This window comes from Amphiura filiformis, chromosome 2 (genome assembly GCF_039555335.1).
Source record: "Amphiura filiformis chromosome 2, Afil_fr2py, whole genome shotgun sequence".
Classification (NCBI taxonomy): Eukaryota; Metazoa; Echinodermata; class Ophiuroidea; order Amphilepidida; family Amphiuridae; genus Amphiura; species Amphiura filiformis.
The window spans coordinates 46,843,812-46,866,189 of NC_092629.1; the positions used below are offsets into that span (position 1 = coordinate 46,843,812).

The window sequence follows — 22,378 nt, forward strand, 5'->3', positions numbered from 1 at the left end:
GGACTTAAAGACTTAAAAACTTACAACTGTAAATATGACATTAGGGTGGCAGCATGGGGGAGGGGGAAACTGTGATTATGGGATAAAACAAGTAGATATTTCAGGTCATCACTTATTGTCAGTGGAATGATGTTTATTCAATTCTGAGAAATGCAATACAATCATTAAGTTTTGAAATATTAAACGTCAAATTTTTGTAAAAAAAATGGGCGGGAGGAGGGGGTTCGAGATGTGTTTTGTGGCAAGATTCAGTTTTATAGTAGAGAGAATCACATTTTGTATGCTTTTAATAAATTAGTTATCTTTTAAGACTAGTTTGAGAAAAATGAGGTTAGTTCTGTGTTACAGATATTGTGTTTTGTGTCAAAAAAAGTCCATGCCAGAAATGGCGTTTTGTGTTAAGTCCATGCTATTTTTAAAACAAATTAATTCACTAATAATAATCTAAAGTCTCCAGATTTTAACTTAACATGTTTTTATGGTCCTATATATGTCACCTTCGCTGTAATTTTATAGAATATACCTTTTTTCATTGCCATAAAGAAAATTCCTGATTTTCTTCAAAGTGAATTTTGTGGACTTAACACGGTTTGGAAATAAGCTCTTCATTTGAGACCATTCGGTTTGTGAGACCTTTCTCTGTATTTGAGACCTTTCTGTTTTTGAGACTTTTCTTTGTTTTTAAGACCTTTCTCTCTTAGAGCTTTCTCTCCCCCCCTTTTGAGACCTTATTATATTATTGGGACCTTGTTGTGTGTTTGTTTCTGAGACCTTTCTGTGTTTTCGAGACCTTATTGTACTTTTGAGACCTTGTTGTGTGTTTATTTCTGAGACATTTCTGTATTTTTGAAACCTTATTGTACTTTTGAGACCCTTTTGGCCCTCACGGCCACCCATAGATGTATACCCACACAGGAAGTATGGGCACAGTTGAGTGGCCCAGTATAAAAACGGCCCATGGCACATTTTTCGTCATTGGGAGAAATCGGCACTGTAAATGTATGAATGTTCAATAAAATACATAAGAAATTTGATGCTTAAAAGATTAAATTGACAACATTCCCGAGTTACATTCATGATGTGTTATGTTTGTATGGATGACCTTTGGTGACCTTTGACCTTTTCCAACAGGGCCCTCTATTTTTCAAAAATGTGCCATGGGCCGTTTTTATACTGGGCTACTCAGTTATACACGTGTCTGCTTCTATCAAAACAACTGGAGCAATATCTCAGTGTAAGAGGGAAAACACAATAAGAAGAAATGGGACCAATCACCTTTAATATCGCATGATATGATTGTCTCTGTACGAACAATAAATAAGAGGCGTTTTTCTTTTTTACGTCAAAAGTTGCTTTATCATGTACTGAACGTACCTGTTGCAACCTTTTTGATCAAAAACCCATTACTGCGCAATATTGCTAAGTTTATTACTTACTAGACTAAAATAAATAAGATAATAAATTACAAGTGTCACACTTCATTGATATTAATTGCTTTTTACACGCATAGTACCTGTTGATCATTAACCGTGAAATTATCATATACGTTATAAATGTGTGACAATGTCAGCAAATCATTTTGAAATAATATTGTGATATACAATTAATATTATGTTTGCTCGTAGCTATGGCTACGTACGATACAATTTTGAACACAAGAGTCAAGACCTTGTTTTATATTCAAATTTTGTGAGGAAAATTGCTGTAAATAAAGTGCCCCAACGTGGTTGTGCTAATGCACTGCTAATCACGCGCCGCCCTCCTACGGTATTTTAATTTGACTTTGAACGATCCAGATCTTTTGAACAAGAACAAATGATAATGAGACAAATTAAAATTACTAATTACAGAAATGGCTAGGGTGATGCATGCTGGAACCATACTCTATACTTCTCACAAAATTACAACAAAAAAGTTAGGCAATTATCGTAGCAGGGTGACGTATCAGACTGATATGGCTATTCCATTTAAAATCCACACTCCCCCTGTGGAAGATTTTGGAAATACCTTCAACTGGGGGAATATGAATTTCAAATGGAATGAACACATTAGGCAGCTCCATTTGAATTTCATACACCCTCTGAGAAAGATTCAGCCTGAATCTTCCACTGAGGGAAGGAGAGTTTCAAATGGAGCTGCTAATGTATTTATTCCATTTGAAATTCATACACCCCCTATGAATGATATTTCCAAAATCTTCCACAGGGGTAGTGTGGATTTTAGATGGGATAGCCCATTTGCTTGATCGCATCATGATATGTCACATTAATTTATACTTGTATGGTTCTGATAACCTAAGCCAACTCGATACTAAGTTTGATTTTATTAGAAATGACATTACGGCACCCTGCTTGGGTGATTTTGTAACTGATGCATGCTGGAACCATACTCGATATTTCTCACAAAATTACAACAAAAATTATCGTTAGACAATTATCGTAGCTGGGTGATGTAATGTCATTTCTAATCAAATCAAACTCAGTATTGAGTTGGTTTAGGTTATCAGAACCATGAAAGTATTAATTGACGTGACATATGTGTGGTGTGATCAAAATCAGTCTGAAGTCGGTTATATTCAATTATCAATTTTTCATAGAGGCAAGAATAACACATTTGCAAAGCCGCATTTTGCAGTTAACCCCATTGAAATTGAACAACCAGTTGAAAAGATATGAACAATTAAAGAATTTCCAAAATAGCAGGAAACAAAACGAAATATTTCCTTTTTCAAAGTAAATTTAGGTAAACAAATCAAGGAAACTACTCACGTCTTTAGCTTTCGCCATCTCGGATGATGGCTTTCTCAAAAGTGACTTGGTTCACTGCTTCTCCCGCGGAAAGTGGCTGTAGCCTCATTCCCAGAGTGTGATGGTACAAGCAGTGAGTCATATACGTGATCTAGAGTGTATGAGCCTATGTTCCGGTTCATGGTGGCGGCCCCCACACTCTTGGAATGAGGCTACAGCCACTTTCCGCGGGAGAAGCAGTGAACCAAGTCACATTTGAGAAAGCCATCATCCGAGATGGCGAAAGCTAAAGACATGAGTAGTTTACTGGATTTGTTTACCTAAATTTACTTTGATAACCAAACCAATCCTACAGATGAAACTGTAATAAAGTGTATTTCCTTTTTGTTTGGCTACATCTCAAAATCAATATTTTCGACTTCCAACTATACTTGATCACAACACATATTCCTCTCCATGTCTTATTACATAAGAACTACGTTTGAATATCATGACCATTTTAATTAAAACTGATTGATTTCACATCAATTGTGTTGATTTTATAACCATAACTTGACGAAATAAAGTTTTGGAATCATTTTAAATTAATTTTCTCCTTCATTGCACAATCATCTTTTGTGATTAACATGTTATCAAAAACATTGCACTGGAATAATAATGGAATTTGATCTAATGTGCACAAGAGGCCCGCCTATCAAGATTACATCATGGCTCCAATATTGCTCTTTGATTTGTACGGCTATGTTGAAAGTTAAGAGCTATCATCGAATAAAACAGCCGACAAAACTTTTTGGCAAAAATGCACCTTGCTCCAAGAAGAGTCATGACCCCTCAAGGTCATACAATGGGGCAAGTTTGACAACAGATCAGAATTTGTTAAAAACCGGGTTCTGTACTGACGCAACCTCTCTTGATAGTGATAATCAAAATGATCTGATATCAAAAGGGCATTTCGCGTATTCAGAAGCAATTTAGTGTATCTGATGTGGTCGCAGGTCCAAAGTGGGCAAATTGTCAAATAGTACAGAATAACTGTTTGCATTAAGGTAAGCAACTATTTTGTAGTTCACATCATCTTGTGAATGGTAGTGAGCTTTGGCAAAACTTGCATTGATCATTTCAGAGGGAGCGTGTAGAATTCAAATATTACAGATATGCTTTTGTGGGTCTTGAGTTATGTTGTAAAACGGGCTGAAACAACAACACTTTTGTAAACCATACATAACCATTAATAACAATAAATCAAGCAAGTTTTCAAAGTATATGATTTGTAGAATGCACTTTTGCAAAACATCAAAGTATTGTAATTCAATAATATATTGATTTAGATAACGAAAATCGAGTTTTTGCCTGCTTTGACTTGTACAATACCTCGTGTACCCTTAATGTAATGAAACAAATATCCTTACAATCGTAAATATCAGATCAGACTGAATTATACAGTAAAACATTGTCAAATATGTCAGCTATGTGGTGTTGCAAAATTATTGTTATACACACTATGATTGATGGCATCGTCAAATTACTAATCATAACAAAAAAACTACCAAAGTAGGCTTACTTGTTGGAGCATAGCTGGAAAATGTAGAGCGAACTTATTGAAAGGTACCACAATAGACCCCGAAACGGTTCAACAAATGTCTGTGAAACCGTTTTGATACAGTATACTAAACATGGTGATCACCATTGTGCCGACTTTTTGATAAATTGCAAGTATATTTATCTACAAACACGACAGACAAGGGTGACAACTAAGATGTGTTGTAAAGCTTTAAAAATCATCTACCCAGGTTATATTATGTTCTTGAGCTAAAGATACGTCATAATTAGTATTTGTGACCACTGAGATTGTGGTAAAGTTTGCATCTACCCGGATTATGTTCTCGAGCTAAATATCCCAGTTGCAAAGTGTATGGTTTTCAAAGATCAAGCAATCAGACTAAAGTCGGAAATAATGAAACTGAGATATAGGTATAAAGTGAGGAAAAAGACAATAAAACACATAAGATAATGAAAAGGTTCCTAACTTTGTAACCAAGTATTTAAGAGACCTGAAGTTTCAACATCAGGAAGTGTAGATATTGAGCAAGTTAGTAATGGTAGTAACTCAATTTTCCACATTTCCGACTTTGGCCTGAGTGGATCAGATTGGGTCACATTATAGGCAATGCTGACATTGAAAAGGTTATTTTTTAAGACAATGTATTTCAAAGGTTTCGTAGAGAGAAGTAGATAGAGAGAGATACACCAGAAAATCATTTTCACACGCAAAATGGATCATATTGTCTTAGAAAACAAACCAAAAGTTTGATGATGTTTAAAAAAACGTGCTTTCATAAGGAGACCAATAATGTAAGTGTGAAATATTGAAAACACCAACCCGAATTGTATTTTTGCCCCCTTCCCCACTAACGAAAGGACTTTCGTTTATAGGACGTCATCGAACTTTTGGTTAGGGACAGTTCACAAATAATTGTAACGGTGTGGGGTGGTGTGGGTCTGGTGCAAAAAGGGTGGTGGCTGAATTTGTTTCCTCTGAAGGGGGCCTTTCAAAAAAGTTTCTCGTAGAACATGAGTTTACATTATTTTATATGGGATTGGCGTACATTTTTCATGGCCAAAAGGGAGGGCCCTAAAAATAAATGTGAATTTTTCTTTTTGCATCAGCATCCACCCTTTTAACCCAAAATCCTCGGCCCACGACCCAGCATCTCCGGGTTCCCAGGGGCCGAGGTTGCGTTTGATATGTGCATAACACACAGCTTAAAACCCTATTAAACTACATTAGCTTCACGCCGCGGCGCGCCGTAGAAAATTATAAGCCTAATTACAAGTAAGTAGGAATTGAAACCAGCTCAAATTTCCTATGACTCATTTTGCAATTGAATTTGATATTTTTCCGCCATTAAAATCAAGCAAGCAAACAAACAAACAAACAATAAGTAACATCCCCAGGCGGCATTGATTAATGATCCGATACGCGGGAATATTGAAGTTTCAATGGTCCGTATTGCACGCCGAAGACATATAGGCAACAGGGGGATCAAGTTAGCAATTATGCTGAGCTTCGCATAAATTAATAGACCATTACTTTTGAACTAGAGAGAAAATTGGAACATCTATGTTTGTTGTTATAAGTATATCTAAAATACCCCTAAACAACACTTTGATATCAAAGGGAGAAAACGTAGGGAAATATGTTGTATTGCGTAAAACAAAAATGGCTGACTATGCAGGACTCAAGGCCGAATCTGGGTGAGAACAAAAATGTGAAGTTCTTGAATTAATTCTTGAGATATTATAGTAAATGTCAAATTTCCGGCTCCACAGGGGTAAAAAATGCTTCTATATATATATATTTTTATGAAAGTGGTCTAAGATTGTCTCGCATGGAACCACATTTGAAGCAAAGAATATTTTCCCATATCCCATAGATTCAATGAGCTTTGACGTTTTTGCTCTGTCAGGTAACAAAGCAACTGAGATATGAAAACATATTCTTTTGTTAATTTTTTTTAAGTGGCAAAGTTGTAAAAGTAAGTTCCAGTAAACGATTTATTTTTTAAATAAAAATATAAGTTTGTTGTACGGGCAGATTATAGTTTTAAGACTGGCCATAAACAAACAAACAAACAAACAAACAAACAAAGTCTACAGATAATGGCTACAGACAAATGAGCAAGGCAAGCATATTCAGGGAAAAAAACAACGCTACACAGGGAAAACGCCGTTTAATGCTGTATGAAATGGTTGTACACTTTCTTGAACTGCAGTTATACAACGTTACTTATAAAAGAAACCAATTTTATTAAACAAAAACAAAGAAAGGTCACAAAAACAGAGAAAGGTCTTAAAAACAGAGACCGGTCTCAAATGCACAGAAAGGTCTCAGAAACAGAGAAAGGTCTCGAAAACAGAGAAAGGTCACAGTGAGGTATCTAACAGTAAACTGGGTGAGTATAATACATACCCAGTAAGGTATTTTACATCATTATATAATCAAAGACAGAGATAAAAAGAATTTATCGCGTCTAATGTACTGTCAATTACGATCAAATGAAGACCGATCTATCTGGTGCTGATCGGAGAAAAGGAATAGCAGCAAATGGCGAAAAATTACGTACTTTTACGAGGCAAAAAGCAGCTTTTCTAGGCATTGTTGACATGGTGTCTTCGCGAAAGAAAGTTTCCTACTATAAAGACCTAACTTTTGAGATGGTTTGCATGCTTGAAGAGGGGTCCTCTCGCTATTCCGAAGGTCCGCCATTCCGAAGGTTTGCTATTCCGAAGGTTCGCTTTTCCGAACGTGTAATTTTACCACTCGCTATTCCGAATGTAATTAAAGATTCGCAATTCCGAAAAAACGGTTCTCTATTCCGAAGGTTCTCTATTCCGAAAATTCCCAAAACACAAACAGGTTTTCATATTCGGAATAGAGAACCTTTTCTGTTTTCGGAATAGAGAACCTTCGTAATAGAGAACCTTTTTAATTTTCGGAATAGTGGACTTTCGGAATAGCGAACCTTCGGAATAGCGAAGTTCGCCCCTTGCAGATACCAAATTAACAATAAGACGCCCGGTTATACCTCCGCGTCCAGCAAGTCATCATCACGACACTTGTAAACAAGCCGTGCTTGAGTTTGATTGACAGATGACGTCAGACGCGGTAAATTCTTTTTATCTCTGTCTTTAATTATAGTTGCAACTTCGGAGCACACAGTACGTAATGGTAAATGTGTGCTTCTAAAAAGATTTGAAACATTATTTGAAATAATATCCGCAAAACGGTGACCAGTTGCTGATACTCAGATTGGTCAATCAAGAAAGTAAAAAAAAACAGATTCACTCACTCCAAAACAAAAAATTATCTCAAAGCAAGAAGATAAAAGTGAGAAGTTCAAAGGCATGGTTTTCGTTCTCTATATTATACAGGGTTTAACAATAAAATTTATACATTTCCATTTTGACTTCTCAGGGGAAAACAGTTATGTCACACATGTTATATGCAATACAATCATTAGTATCTTGGCTAAAAGAAGACGTTTAGTTGGTTTCTTTACTAGTTTGGGTTCAAAAGTTATGTCCGATTAATCAAATCATTCAGAAAACGTGTTGGGCCACTTTTGCCATGTTTATGTACAGGGTGTAACAATAAAATTTGTACAATTTCATTTTGACTTCTCAGGAAAAAACTAAAAGAGTTATGGCATAAATGTTATATGCAATGCAATTAGTAATATCTTGGCTAAAAGAAGACGTTTAGTTGGTTTCTTTACTAGCTTGGGTTCAATTTTAAAGTCGTCCAGAAAACGTGTTGGGCCACTTTTGCCATGTTTGCGCATATCAAGTTTGAACCACGTAGATATGCTTATCGTGCATTAAACATCAAAGAACTGCCACAAACGAATTATAAGAAGTGTTTCTTAATATAATATAGAACATGAACTTAATAATAATATGATATTTTTTTTAAATCTATAAATGAAGTCATGACATTTCTTTCAAATTATTTTATAAATAAAGTAATTTCTCATATCCCCGAGATATCATTGGTAACACTGAGAACCGTTTTTGGATCCATATTAAGTACAATACAATAAGATTACAAAATCAAGTTCAGCTGGGCTTCTAGCTGTTCTGGGGGACCACTATTGCCAGCATGTCTGTTAACAAATTCTACATTTTGCTCATAGTTATATGTAATTTTATGCCTTGATGGAAGACGTGAGTTTGGAAAATGAGCTATAAACAATCTTATGGTTTGTGCTACCGAATGTCACAACCATAAAAATATGCTCTTCCAACGTGAATTGGGGTTGAAGTTGTTGAGATGCAACCACGATTACAAGTAAATGAGGTTGTTATGTCAGTGTTGAGTTGTGACTTTCAAAAACTCAAGGAGATATTCTATTATGTAATCATTTCTACCACTTCGAATACGCCATTGTTTAAAACTACCTATCATAAGAGCATCGTCCAACTGGTCCATGGTTCAACTCTATTCAGTCACTTTTGTAACACTTAGACAAAAGTGGCCCAAGCGGTTTTAAGACAAGGTTACATAATTGGCCATATCTTCACTTGTATACCTTCGATTTTATTGGAATAAAGCTTAGCTGGTGGCTAAAGAAATTTATTGTTACACCCTGTATATCAAGTTTGAACTGCGCAGATATGCTTATCGTGCATTAAACATCAAAGAACTGACACAAAAGAATTGTAAGTGGTGTTTCTTAATACAATTAACATGAATAATAATAATATGATATTTCTTTAATATTTATAAATGAAGTTATGAAATTAATTTCAAATTATCTTATAATTAAAGTAATTCTCATATCCCTGAGATGTCATTGGTAAAACTGAGAACAGTCTTTGCATCCACAAGTACAAAACAATAAAATTTTGAAATTAAGTTCAGCTGGGCTTCTAGCTGTAATGGAGCGACCACTATTGCCAGCATTTTTTATTAACAAATTCTACATACTTCTCATAGTTATATGTATATGTAATTGTATGCCTTAATGGAAGACGTGAGTTTGGAAAATGAACTATAAACAATGTTATGGTTTCTGCTTGACTCCATGTGCTACCGAATGTCACAACCATAAAAATACGCTCTTCCAACGTGGTTGAAGGTGTTGAGCTGCAGCCACGATTTCTAGTAAATGAGGTTGTTATGTCAGTGCTTAGTTGTGACTTTCAAAAACTCAAGGAGATATTCTATTATGTAATCACTTCGAATACCCCATTGTTTAAAACTATCATAAGAGCACCGTCCAACTAGTCCATGGTCCAACTCTATTCAGACACTTTTGCAACACTACAAAAGTGGCCCAAGCAATTTTCAGACTAGGTTACATAATTGGGCATATCTGCACTTGTATACCATCGATTTTATTGGAACAAAGCTAATCTGGTGGCTAAAGAAATTATCTTGATAGACATATAAATATCAAGCCTAAAAATAAGGGGCATACTTGTGTCATTCTATTTTCAAAAGTGTCAACATTTTTTATTGTTACACCCTGTAGAGGGCTTATCTGAACTAATTTAACAAATACCACACCATACCATCCGCAGTATGCTTGTTGTACACTAGTTTCGATCCCAATGACCCAGTATTCGTTTCTGATGCCTTAGATAATCTATCTCAATGTATTGAATCTCTTAAGGCTTGGATGATAATAAGCATGCTGAAACTTAATGACAGCAAAACTGAGTTTTTTTGTGAGCACACCACTACTCCACACCTGAAGCGGTTGCTTTGGGGGGGCGGGATCAAATCCCGCAGTCCGTCAGATTCTGTGCATAACCTAGGGGGTAGATTTGACTGCCATATATGACTATGTCCGTTCATGTCAAGACTCTTTGTTCTAACCTTAAGTACCAGCTTCGCAACATTTCCCGGATACGTCGTAACGTGGATTATGGCACTTGTCATCTGGTCATAAGACCCCTTATCCTTTCAAGGTAGATATGGCAACGGGCTGCTTCTTGGTTGTTGTAAAGCAGACATTCAAAGACTGCAACGCATTGGGCTGCGAAGCTGATATGTCAAGTCCTCAAATATAATCATGCCAGCCCGTACTTAAAACAGTTGCACTGGCTCCCTGTTGACGAGCGCATCACTTTCAAAGTTTTAGTTACTGTGTTTAAATGCCTCACCAAGTGTGTCACTGAGTACCTGTCTGATTGTGTTTCCCTGCACTGCCCTGTGCGTGCTGGCCTACGTTCTGTCGTTGATATCAATCTCCTTACTGAGCACAATACAATCAAAATCAAAACGCCTTATGTCAGCTGAACGCAAGATCTTATTCTATGTTGCCCGTCGCACCTATAATAGACTGCCAATTGGTATCAGGGAATCACAATCAGTGGGTATTTTTAAGGGTCACAGTTGTTTCCTTAATTTTGTAGCCTTTCTTTCCTAGGCAGTTCTCGCTGTGTTTTTTTCCTTTATGTTCTTCTTTTGCTCTGTTTGATGTTTTTGAGCGCTTCATTCTAAATGTAGCAGCACTATAGAAATGCTTAAAATGTATGGATGTACTTATTGTAACCAAAACTTTTATAAAATTTAGAAATAAAGATTAGGCAAATGTGTCACTTATTGAGTATTACTAGACTGTCATAGTAAGTTGTAAGCTACTGTATAATCTTTATTTTAATAAATTCAGTGATCTACAAGCGAAGGTATGGGGATTCCAATCGTGTAGAGTAGTCTAAAACAGCTTGGGCCACTTTCGTTTACGTATATTTGTGTAGCAAAAGTGACTGAATTGAATTGAATCATGAACCATCGTGTCGGCACTCTTAAGATGGGTAATTTTAAGCAATGGGGCATTTGAAGTAGTATTTTAATTTATAATTTTGAAATATATACCGTAAACGTTCGCCTAATGGCGCTTTTGGATTCTTAGAAATGTGAGAGCGCCATCCTTGTAAAATCTCAACAGCATTAAGGATACGTGTATGTTAAATTGAGCAACCTAGACATAATGCCTCAGAAAAAAATATCGTGACATGACCCAATACTTTAGGTCACTAGGTTAGCAAATGTTTTGGGGTTTCTTCAGGTATTCTTTCTCAAAGTGCCATTGGACTTAATTTGTAAAATAATCGATTCATACGTTATACCTAACTCATTTTGGTAAATCTTTTTATAACATTGCAATTTCTTCATATTTTTTTATATTCTTCAGTTCAAAATTACACCCTTCTATTGTCTGACCCGTTAGCTCAGTCGGTAGAGGGTGCGCCTTGAATGGTGAATGGTACTTGTTCGAATCTTGATTTCTGCCCCCACTTTTATGTGAAGAAGGGTCAAGAAATGTTTTTGGATTTTGTCCCCATTTTACGAACGAATATTGTGAATTTTTTTTAATTTAATTTTAATTTTCTTATTATTTTTTTTAGATAAATAGGCACTGCGAACAAACGGCAACAAAAACCGCTGACAAAATTTGCCCCACCTGCTACCTATCAATGCGTGATATATTCCACTACATTTAACAGTTAAATGACCTTTGAAAATAGAATGGCCTCAATGTTTCAAATTGTGTAACTACATTACTTCATTCATTTATGCATTATAAATGATCAGCTATTTTTTCTTTTCTTAAAAGGATCGAACCCAAGTAGAACAGACCATTGATCATATAACTATCAGACCACGAAGTAGTTACGTAACTCCGTGATGGTATCGGAACCAAGCACTGTTTGTATGGCGATCATTACGATCACGCTATTTTGGTATGCCTTTTTTGTGTACTGATTGTTTCGATCGTGGTTCATTACTTAAGCGCGTGATCCCGTTGACATAGTAACATTACGTAACTTCGATACCGGGCTTCGATACTGAATAGTTGTTGAGTGCACATAATATGGAAAGCCATTGGGGTATTGTGTGCCTTCCAAAGCGCCTTATAACACGTTCTCATTGTGTTGTGGAATCCTAGCCAGTATTCAATGATAGCTATAGAGGCCTTGCGTTTATCGATTGGCTCCAAACAAAGGATTTGAACCGGTTTCTTCCCCGTAATCATGGCGCAGTGCCGTCCATTCAATCAAATGTTGTCATCAACCTATTTGATCGTAGTGCATTTTGTTATGTGTGTGAGACGAACTGTCGCGGTAGATGCAATCATGCTTTTGTTGAATGCATTTGAGTAGTCCGCCATATTTACGGGATGATACGTTATATGCACAGCCTCTATTCAGTTGGTCGTTGTATGATTTTGTTCGTTCACTCATTCAAATTTTATTTATATCATTTGAAGACTGAGCCTATTCTGATACATCCTCCGTGGAACAGTTTCAAACAAATATAGCTAGGGATTATTGGGGCAGAGGTTATCTTTTGAATCCTCTTAGAGGGCTATCATTTTTTTCGGAAGGGGGGTCCCAAATTTACAAAAAGTTTGCGTCAATAAAATTGACATATATTTCGGCATAAAATAATTTATGATCCCAAACCCCAAAATTGTATTGAAATCAGTCTTTTTGAATAAAATAACACACTTTCTGTGGTCATCGTGTGACTCCCTACATTTTGGTCATAAAACATTTTATGACCCCCACCTATTATTCTTTCCAAGACTTTATGACCCCCGTATATTTGGGACCCCCCCCTTTCGAATAAAATGATATACCTCTTATGACCACTGATGCATAGGCAAGGACACTCGCGCGAATTGAAAAACTTGTCGCACGCGACAGTTCGTCTCACACACATAACAAATGCCTATACAATCAAATAGGTTTATTACAACATTTGATTGAATGGATTGAGTTACTCTAAAATGAAACGATAAAAACAAAGAATCATGAAAAAAGACACATACAAGATAAAATAATAAAATTATATAAACAATGTTAAAGATAAAATCAAGAAAATAGAGAATAAAATTTCCTCAAATCAGAAAAAAAACATTGACAGACATCATAATCTGTCAGAAATTACTGCATGAGATTCGAACCATCAATCTTCTCCACAAGTTTTCTTTATCCTCGCACTATAGTCTAATGCTCTGCTCACTGGGCCACAACGTATCAGGTGAATGATTACCGCATTATCATGAACAAGTTTGTTCGATCTTGTTCATAATAATGTATGTGTCGATAGGTTTCACCCTTTAACTACACGTACCCTTAATGATCAGTGATAATAGTCGGCTTTTACAGGGATGGCGCTCTCTCATTTCCATGAACTCTATAGCGCCATTAGGCGAACGTTTACGGTATTATCATATTTATTTAGCAAATTAAGTTTAAACAGTCATTCAACACAAAATTATTGAGCACTAACCTCAATATTTCGACGTGTAACACACGTCCTCATCAGGAGAACTCCAAAGATGTTGTGAAGGAGGTGTAACATAACATTCACTCGAACATTTTTATTTACTAATGTCAATTATTGAAAGGAAAACATAAAAAACGTTTGCTTTGTTCTGAAATCTTTGACGATAAGCATGAACGTTCAACTTGATACATGCAAAAAAAAACTACATGCGGACATGGCAAAAAGTGGCACAGCTCGGGCGTAGCGTTTGAACCCGAACTAGGACATTAAAAAATTGATTTGTTTTGTGTCCCATGGGAATTAAAAATATAACGCGGTATGCGGATTTTTATTTTATTTTTTATAATAATAATAAATGAATTTTTCAACAACGCCAATTTGGGGTATTTTGTTATATCCCAAATGCAATTCTATAGTGTTGTCACCAACAGAATAGTATTGAAATGACATTTCATCCTACACTACTTCATGTGTTTGAATTATTCATGTTGAGTTTAAGCTGTATGTAATTGCTGATTCGATCGGAAGCAAATTTGAAACTGAACATTAATATTATAACAGATTTTTAGCAAGTTTTCGTTAAAATGAAAAAGTAAAATAAAAACATATCATTTGGCCTTAGCCAAGATATTACTGATTCTACTGTATGTCACATTTACGCCATATGCATGACCCCTTGTTTCTGAAAAGCAAAAATGCAATCACTAACAATGAAAGTCAACTTTACGCGATGCACGCTTGATATGCGCGAAAATGTCAAAAGTGGCCCAAGTGAATTTACTTCATCGAACATAGCGTTTGAGCCCGAACTAGTAAAGAAACCAAATAAAGTGTTTCTGTAAGCCACGATGTTACTCATTCCACTGCATGTAACATTGTTGCCATGGTCTCTTTAAATTTCTGTAAAAAACATACAATTGTATAATTTTAGATAAACATAATTTTCCCCCATTCTCACCGTCGTATAATTGTTATTGTTACAGTGTGCATGTGTGTATTGTGCAAGGTTGTACAAATTGCATTCTGGACGTCCAATGGTAGGCGTGTGATCTTAGGCGTGGCTTTAGCTAACTCTTGATCATCCATAATTTTGTATAAATTTGAACAAACCGCATTTTTCATAGTCAGTGACGCTGGGACAACACCATACTCATTTCAACGGTGTAACGGCCGACAAGGTGTTTCCTCAAGAGAGCAATGTGTCATTAATGTATGCATTCGTTATAAACATCTCAAAAAAAGTAATTAACCCCCTTAAATAATGACCATTATTCAAAATCGGGCGTTTTGACGCCTCATTTGTAGTAATTGACTAAATATTGACGTCGCAGTCTACATTTAAATCAATGTAACCCAAGATTTGAAAGTTGCAGTCAATTGTATTGATTTTGTATTCAGTATAATGGAAGGAAATCTGTGTAATGATATCTGAATGTTTTTGTATTGCATGTAAGTGCCGGTGTAAGTGCAACTTTCAAATCTGGACCTCACTACATTAAATTGACCGGTGTTTTATTGTTTTCTGGGCTATCGTATCAAATGAGGTGTCAAAATGCGCAGAAATAAATTCTGCTTCCAACGCATTTACAGATTTGTAATACAATAGCCCTTTTTTCCTTTTTTGAATAATGGTCATTATTTAAGGCGATAGTTACTTTTTTGAGATCTTTATTCAATTCTTTATGCTTCTGTAGCGATAAGTGTTATTAATGTTGTTGCATTTTTTACATTGTCATTTTAATTAAATTTCCCAAACCGTGGAATAACTTTTAAGAGAAAAGTGTTGTGGTCTAATGTTCAAAGGCCAAAGCAAAAAAGAGCATAGTTACGACCAACATCAGACATCGTAAAATTATAGGCAATGACTGATCATGACACCGGTGAACTTTTCCAGTGCATCCCCACCCTATGGAAAACATGACATTCACTTCTTCCACACAGGTTGTGTGGATTTTAAATTTTACCTCATTATGTTAAAACATGTTCAACCTGACTTGACCTTTCAATACACTATCATAGTTCTCCCGAGTTACCCAGGTGATAAATCGCATGGCTTAATGGATTACAGAATGATAGCGAAGTACGTGCATTCTATGTGGTAAATTCTTATGGGCAAAGTTGCAGCATGGTTGCAGATTACCACCGCACTGACTTCCCGTTGCTTGCCGCTAAATAACTTTCTCCATGATTACAGTGACTGATTTCTTTCGCTGACTGATTTGTTCGCAGTTATTATTTGGCTAATGAGTAATTAATTAATAGATTATGTCACCGATTGATCATATTTGTATTTTTGGAATAGTTGACAGGATAAAGACCCATTTAGTGATACCAGTGAAAGTGTTAAAAAAATTTGTGAATAAGTTATTACAATTGTAATAAAAGGTATTTTTTAAATCATGAAAGTTTTGTCAAAAAACGAGAAAACAGCAGTATTTACAGAGTTGAATCCCCATTCAAATACATGTAGCTATTTTTGCTGACCCATGAAATGGTATCAGCCCATATCACTGTATGTTACTAGCTTACTAGCTTACTTATTAGCTTACTAAATAGCCTTTTGTAATGGACATAGCTTTAAATGCCATGAAGATATGAACCCCCGAGTGGTTTCAAATGAAAGAGGAAGAAGTAAAGAATATAATAAAAATATTTCCCCACTCACTCTCTAAATTTTGCAACGGATAATGTAGTTGTGACAAATGGTTGCACCGATTGTTGCACTGTCTTGATGCTACGTACTTTGAATAAACCTGTGTACAATACATATAGAGCCTATTACTATATAAATCCAATAAAGCAGCCATCCCAGCAAACACAAAACGTTTTCGACATCATTCGCAAAAGGTTATAAAAGGTTGTCAGAAAACGTTTCAATGTCGGGTTATATAAAGGGTACATTAATGGTATAAAACGTTTTCATAACATTAAATAACATTTGTTGGTAATTTACTGCACAGCAAACACAAATGTTTTACAGAAAACATTTAAATGCCGGGTTATATAAAGGGTATAAAACATCAACATTTTTGAAAACTTGGTACAAATCATTCTACACAGAATGTTATTTTGGGGTTCAAAAAATATTTTGCAAAAAATGTTTGCCCAAAATATTTACAATAACGTTTTATAAATGTTTTCACGACCTTTATATAACCCGACATTTAAATGTTATTAAAACGTTTTGTAAAAAACATTTAAAGAACATTTCTGTGTTTGCTGGGTGCAAATATTTTAACATAATGTTATGTTGACAAAATATTTGGCCACAAATGTTTGCAAAAATAGTTTACAATGACATTTCGAAAACATTTTAAAAATATTGTCGTAGTGTGTTTTCATACAAAACGTTTTTTAAAACGATTTCATGACCTTTATATAACCCGACATTTTAATGTTATTAAAACGTTTTTCCCTAAACCAAAACCCAAAATATAACTTATTTAAAACGTTTTAAAAACGTTTTTGTGTTTGCTGGGATAGGAGCTCATAGGTGTCAATTGTCTTTTGGAAAAAGACTCGTAATTGGTAAAAGTAATATCTTGGCTATTTATACTGCACTAACACATAATTGTCCCGAAAATACAAACGGATACTTTTGGGACAACTATGTGTTAGTGCACTTTGTCCCGAAAATACATGGTGTAATTTGTATAAATTGTCTTCTAACAATCATGAGCCCTTTACCAAAAGACTAAGTTTGACACATGTGGCCATTTAATGGTAATTATGTCATACACGCACTACATGTACACATGTTTATTCAAAGTACGCAGCATCAAGAGAGTGCAACAAACGGTTCAACTATTTGTTCACAGCTACATGAACCGTTGTAAAATTTAGAGTGCAGGAGTGACATTCATTATAAGACCCAGGTCAATATTTGGGTCCTTTTTTATATCTCGTTCTACTTATTATATCCCCGCACTGGGGATCATAGTTTCCCAAGAAAGCAGTAGACAAAGGCCATAGAGTAACATGAGTTGGTTTAGTTCACCTTGCAGGCATGGATAGTCTTGTAGGCTTTCCCCTAAGCCATCCAATATGTCAATGCAATAGTGGGACTATACTAGTCAGTTTGTACTTTCATTTCCACATCTGTTTGTTTGTTTTGTTGTTGTTGTGTTCTTTTTTCAAAGTGTGGTTTTAAGCAAAGATATTACAGTTTCATGTAAATTGTCCCATTTTGTATTTAATGCACGGTTTCGGCTTAACCACTAGAAGCCATGTTGGCACGTCTTTGCTAACTAACAAAGGTGCAGAAACTAAATTTTGATGATTTTTACGATTTTCCGAATAAACAAATCACTGAATAGGCCTTTAATTGATTGAATAATTAATTTCATCTATGTATTTGTCTACTCCCTTGTTTTAGATTAGTCCAAGGGTTGCGCTTAACAGACGCGTAATAACTTAGGGAGACCCTAATCTAACAAAGAAGGTACCATTGTTTTCAGTGTCTTCTGTTTCTTCAGCCAAAGTTCTAGGTACCTGGCTGCAAGAAGATCTCAAAAGGGACACACAGATTGACCATTAACAGTGATAATGTATAAAAATGTCAACCAATGTGTTTTTATGATTAGATGATGTATATCCTCAAACGCTTTGGTTTTGATACATCTAAGTTTATTACTGTATATCGGCTAAAAAGTATCCGAACACTTAAAACAAAAGCCATATCCTAACAACACTAAATATAAATTGTAATATAAAGTAGTCGATAGATGGTGAGTTTTGTACTGTGTACTATGATATCATATTCGGTACGATGCGATTTTATTCCACTTAGCTATACTCATTTGAATTACAATGGTCGGGTTTCAAAAGTGACAAATGTGAGTATTTTCTCCAAAGCGATTTCTGCTACGGCTTCAGAAAAGTGACTCCGCTGTAATTAATATCTTTGCACTTCGAGGGAAAAGTCAATGCAAATTTTGTCACTTTTGAAAAACTATCCCAGGTTAAAGTTCCATTACCTCCTACACTAGGCCGTTTCAAAGCGATGTGCAATTTAATTATTTAATTATATATTCAGGTTGTTGCATGATGGTCGGCTGCAGTCCGGACTCTGTCCGCGAGCTGTCTTAGAAGCCTGCTGACATTGCCGCACTCCAGCCGGCCAACACAGATGCGCTTCATTGGTGGGTTCATATATGATGTATTTGTTAAATCCATGGTATGTTATTCTTTTGTTTGTATTTCATTTGTATTTTGATGTATGTTGATGTATTTTGTTATTACCCCTGGGCCAGACTGGAAATCAGTGTGGACCACTGAGTTTGTTCCCCAGGCAAAATAAGATCTAATAAAATAAAATAAAATAATAGAAGTTATGGGAAAAGTTGTATCGTACCGGAAATACGCAGCCATATTTTCCAATAAACTTATATCATATCATATCACATAATATCATATTATATCATATTGTATCATACAATATCATACATAATTACAGGAATCGACTGTGTAAGCACAAAATATGTAAAAAGGAATAACATTAAAAGTAGGAACCTTTTGAATAATATAACGAAGTGTGGGTCAGTTTGTTGGTTTGTTTTGCTAATGTTTTTGTTTTTTGTTTGTTTTTGTACCCTATAAAACTATCAATTTAAGTTATTATTATTATTAAATAGAGATAAACACATATGCTTAGCTACTATAACTTACCATGTATTGCATGTTCGAGGCCGTTGGAGCAGTCTGTTTTCCTCGGAGCTCATTATGTTTATCTTCAAACTCTTGTTCCTCAGCAGCCGTCAGTTCATCCACGTGATCCGGATATGACTGTCGTTTCGATCTCAGGCGCTGGCCCTCTTCAGAAACCTTCTGTGTCCTTTTGGTTTCCAAACTGTGAATCGCGTGATCCTTCCGTCCTGACGCATCAACGGTATAGAAATTGTCGTTAATAACTGGGATAGGGTGATCCTTCGATTCTGGCACGTCCACAACCTTCCCACTGTCTGTACTTTTTAATCGCTGAGATTGAACATCCAGAAGAAGCAAGAGTAGAATCTCAATATGTAGCATAGTCTTCATTTTGTCACGACCTCCACACACAATTAAGAGATAACAGTTTGCCTTCTTTCTTGCAATTAATTGACACAGTAGAGCATCACTATTTCTCTGGAATTTTCCACCAATAAAGTACTTCTACAAACTTTACTGCATTAAGTTTCGTCAACTTTTTATATTTTCCCTCCAAGTGATGGTCAAGTATTGCACATCTATCATCTCAGTATCATATGTACTTGATAGATATTGTACTCATTAGCACACCGTATCACATAATGAACATGGTATAAGTCAGTCAGACTACTTAACGCATTATTAGACAAGTTTTTGAAGTAGGGGTTTCTCATAGCTTGTAGCTCGGATCAATCTAGATTGTTAAATATGTTCGTTGAACCCAATACCTTTACACGATGGGTGATAACAAGTGTATGAAGTCTTAATCTATTTGTGTCTGTGAACATTCTACTCTGCATTTCAAAATCTCTATGCTATATGACGCTTTATAGGAGAATTAATTCAATATCTGGAGATGTAGATTAGATTTGACTTAAAATAGGACGTGTGGACTGACTTAATGACAGGTTGAGAAACGCACTGAACTTGAAAGTACTGTAAAATAATAGTTCATATTTTGACATAGTTATCGTCATTGGTACATGTTTAAGGGCTCGTCTCTTTCACAAACCATTCTCATTATTTAACAAAAAACGCTAAAAGTAGATTTAGGGTGTGATTATGACCCGAGGAAGAGTATGAACCTAAAAAAGACATTTTGTTTTACAAATAGAATTTCAAGGATGTAACCCAACCGTGCAGCTTATTCTGACAGACACGTCGTCTTTTTTTTGTTCATTATGTCGTTGTTTAAAATGTCATGCCTTCCTACCTTTTGACCTCCCTATATTTATTTGTAAAAATAACCGACCCATAATATTCAATTTGTTAAAAAAACCACCATGTTTACACAAGAGAGGGCTCTATTGTTACGTTTTCGCTTTCCCAGACAATGATTTAAGTGTTGATCTTTTTCTATTTGGTCAATTCTAGGAGCTATAAAGAACAAAATAATTCACGTATTCTTCTTTTCTTTCTTTCTTTCTTTCTTTCTTTCTTTCTTTCTTTCTTTCTTTCTTTCTTTCTTTCTTTCTTTCTTTCTTTCTTTCTTTCTTTCTTTCTTTCTTTCTTTCTTTCTTTCTTTCTTTTCTTTCTTTCTTTTTTTTTCTTTCTTTCTTTCTTTTTTTTTTTTTCTTTCTTTCATGCTTCTTTCTTTCTTTCTTTCTTTCATTCTTTCTTTTATGGGTTTGGGATTTTGTATTCCTACATTAATGTAACCAATGTTTTTTTGCATCCTTAAACCTGAAATGATAAAAATTAGATTGGTTCCATTTTTTTCTATGCCCCCTGTGGTTCCCATGAGGGATCTTTAAACATTCACAGCATGTTGTAATACTAGTATATCTCAAATTGTTCTTCTTATCACACAGAATAAGATGTAAACTGTTAGATTTATTTACATAAGGGGAAGGAATTTCGGTAAAAATCAACATTCGGTAGAGAGCCTTAATGTACGATATCCTTCAAGTTTTTAATTTGTTATTCTATACTCAAAATGCTGTCATAATTTTATGAATTGTGATTTTATGTCGAACTTTGCTCTGTTGATTTACAAACACAACAAATTTAGCTTATTCCATTTAGGTGGAAGTTGGAATATGTGTAAACATTCCAACTATGCCAAAAAAATCAGGTTTGAAAACAATTAACCAATTTCATAATAGGGTCCACAACTTATAAGTTCCCCCTAAATATGTTTTAAAAATAAATCGAAAGATATTTGACGAAATGCAAACGTGTAAAAAGATATAAGTAGTCTTATTCATTTTACACATATGGACCAAATTATAGCATCACATGTCATTGCGTTTATTCACAATGATTCAATATGTAAAATAAGAGACCGTTTTAAACAGTGTTAAAAGTGGCATCTTAGTCATCTGAGTCCATAGGAGTCAGATCTCAAACAATACAATAGGTCGGGTCTATTCATGTGTTTGTCAAAGAAACCCTGACTGCTATGGACTCAGGTGCAACTTTTAAAACGGCCTCTTTTCTTACACAATTAACGATTGTGACTGAACGCAATGATGTGTGGCGCTATAAATTGGTCCACAGGGGAAAATCAGAGAGGGCTATACATATCTTTTTACATTTTCATATTCTGTAAAAAGTATTAGGGGGAACTGTATTGTGGACTGTATATTACAATGATGTGTGGCGCTATAAATTGGTCCACAGGGGAAAATCAGAGAGGGCTATACATATCTTTTTACATTTTCATATTTTGTAAAAAGTATTAGGGGGAACTGTATTGTGGACTGTATATTATAAGATCGTACATTATGGCTTTAAGGTGCGTATTGCAACCGACCTAGATGTTATGGTTAGTTGCGCTTTTAAAATAATACTAACATAATAATAAGCATTAGAGGGTAAGTAGGTTTGTTGCTGGGGTTCAAGTACAAATTTGTTGGAATGTATATCCGCTGAAGTGAGACTAATGTAGCGTAATGGTGTATCGCTGCACACATCAGTCAGTAGATCTGTATGTCTAAAGCATTGTCTGTCATTCTTCCCAGCTGTCCGCCTAGCCTGTCCATCTAGTTCTCTATTTCCGTGAAATTTATTGAAGTGAATTTATATCTAGCTACCTTCTTGAAATGTTGTCGTTTTTCGCTTTTCTTTTCGGCATTTAGCTGAATGCACACAGTTTATGTGCTGTGTTGAACGGTCGTTAAGTGTTTTTTTTATAAAATGT

At 35.3% G+C, this 22,378-nt stretch overlaps 1 protein-coding gene across 1 annotated transcript in view; it reads right to left on the reverse strand.

Moving 5' to 3' along the window:
- LOC140141003 (serotriflin-like) overlaps nucleotides 1-19,809 on the reverse strand; it is a 54,893-nt gene extending 35,084 nt beyond the window's left edge. The window contains exon 1 of the mRNA XM_072162782.1: nucleotides 19,219-19,809. Within this exon, the coding sequence (XP_072018883.1) occupies nucleotides 19,219-19,587 (369 nt within the window). The 5' untranslated portion in view covers nucleotides 19,588-19,809. The remainder of the gene's footprint in view (nucleotides 1-19,218) is intronic.
- Nucleotides 19,810-22,378: the final 2,569 nt, after the last annotated feature.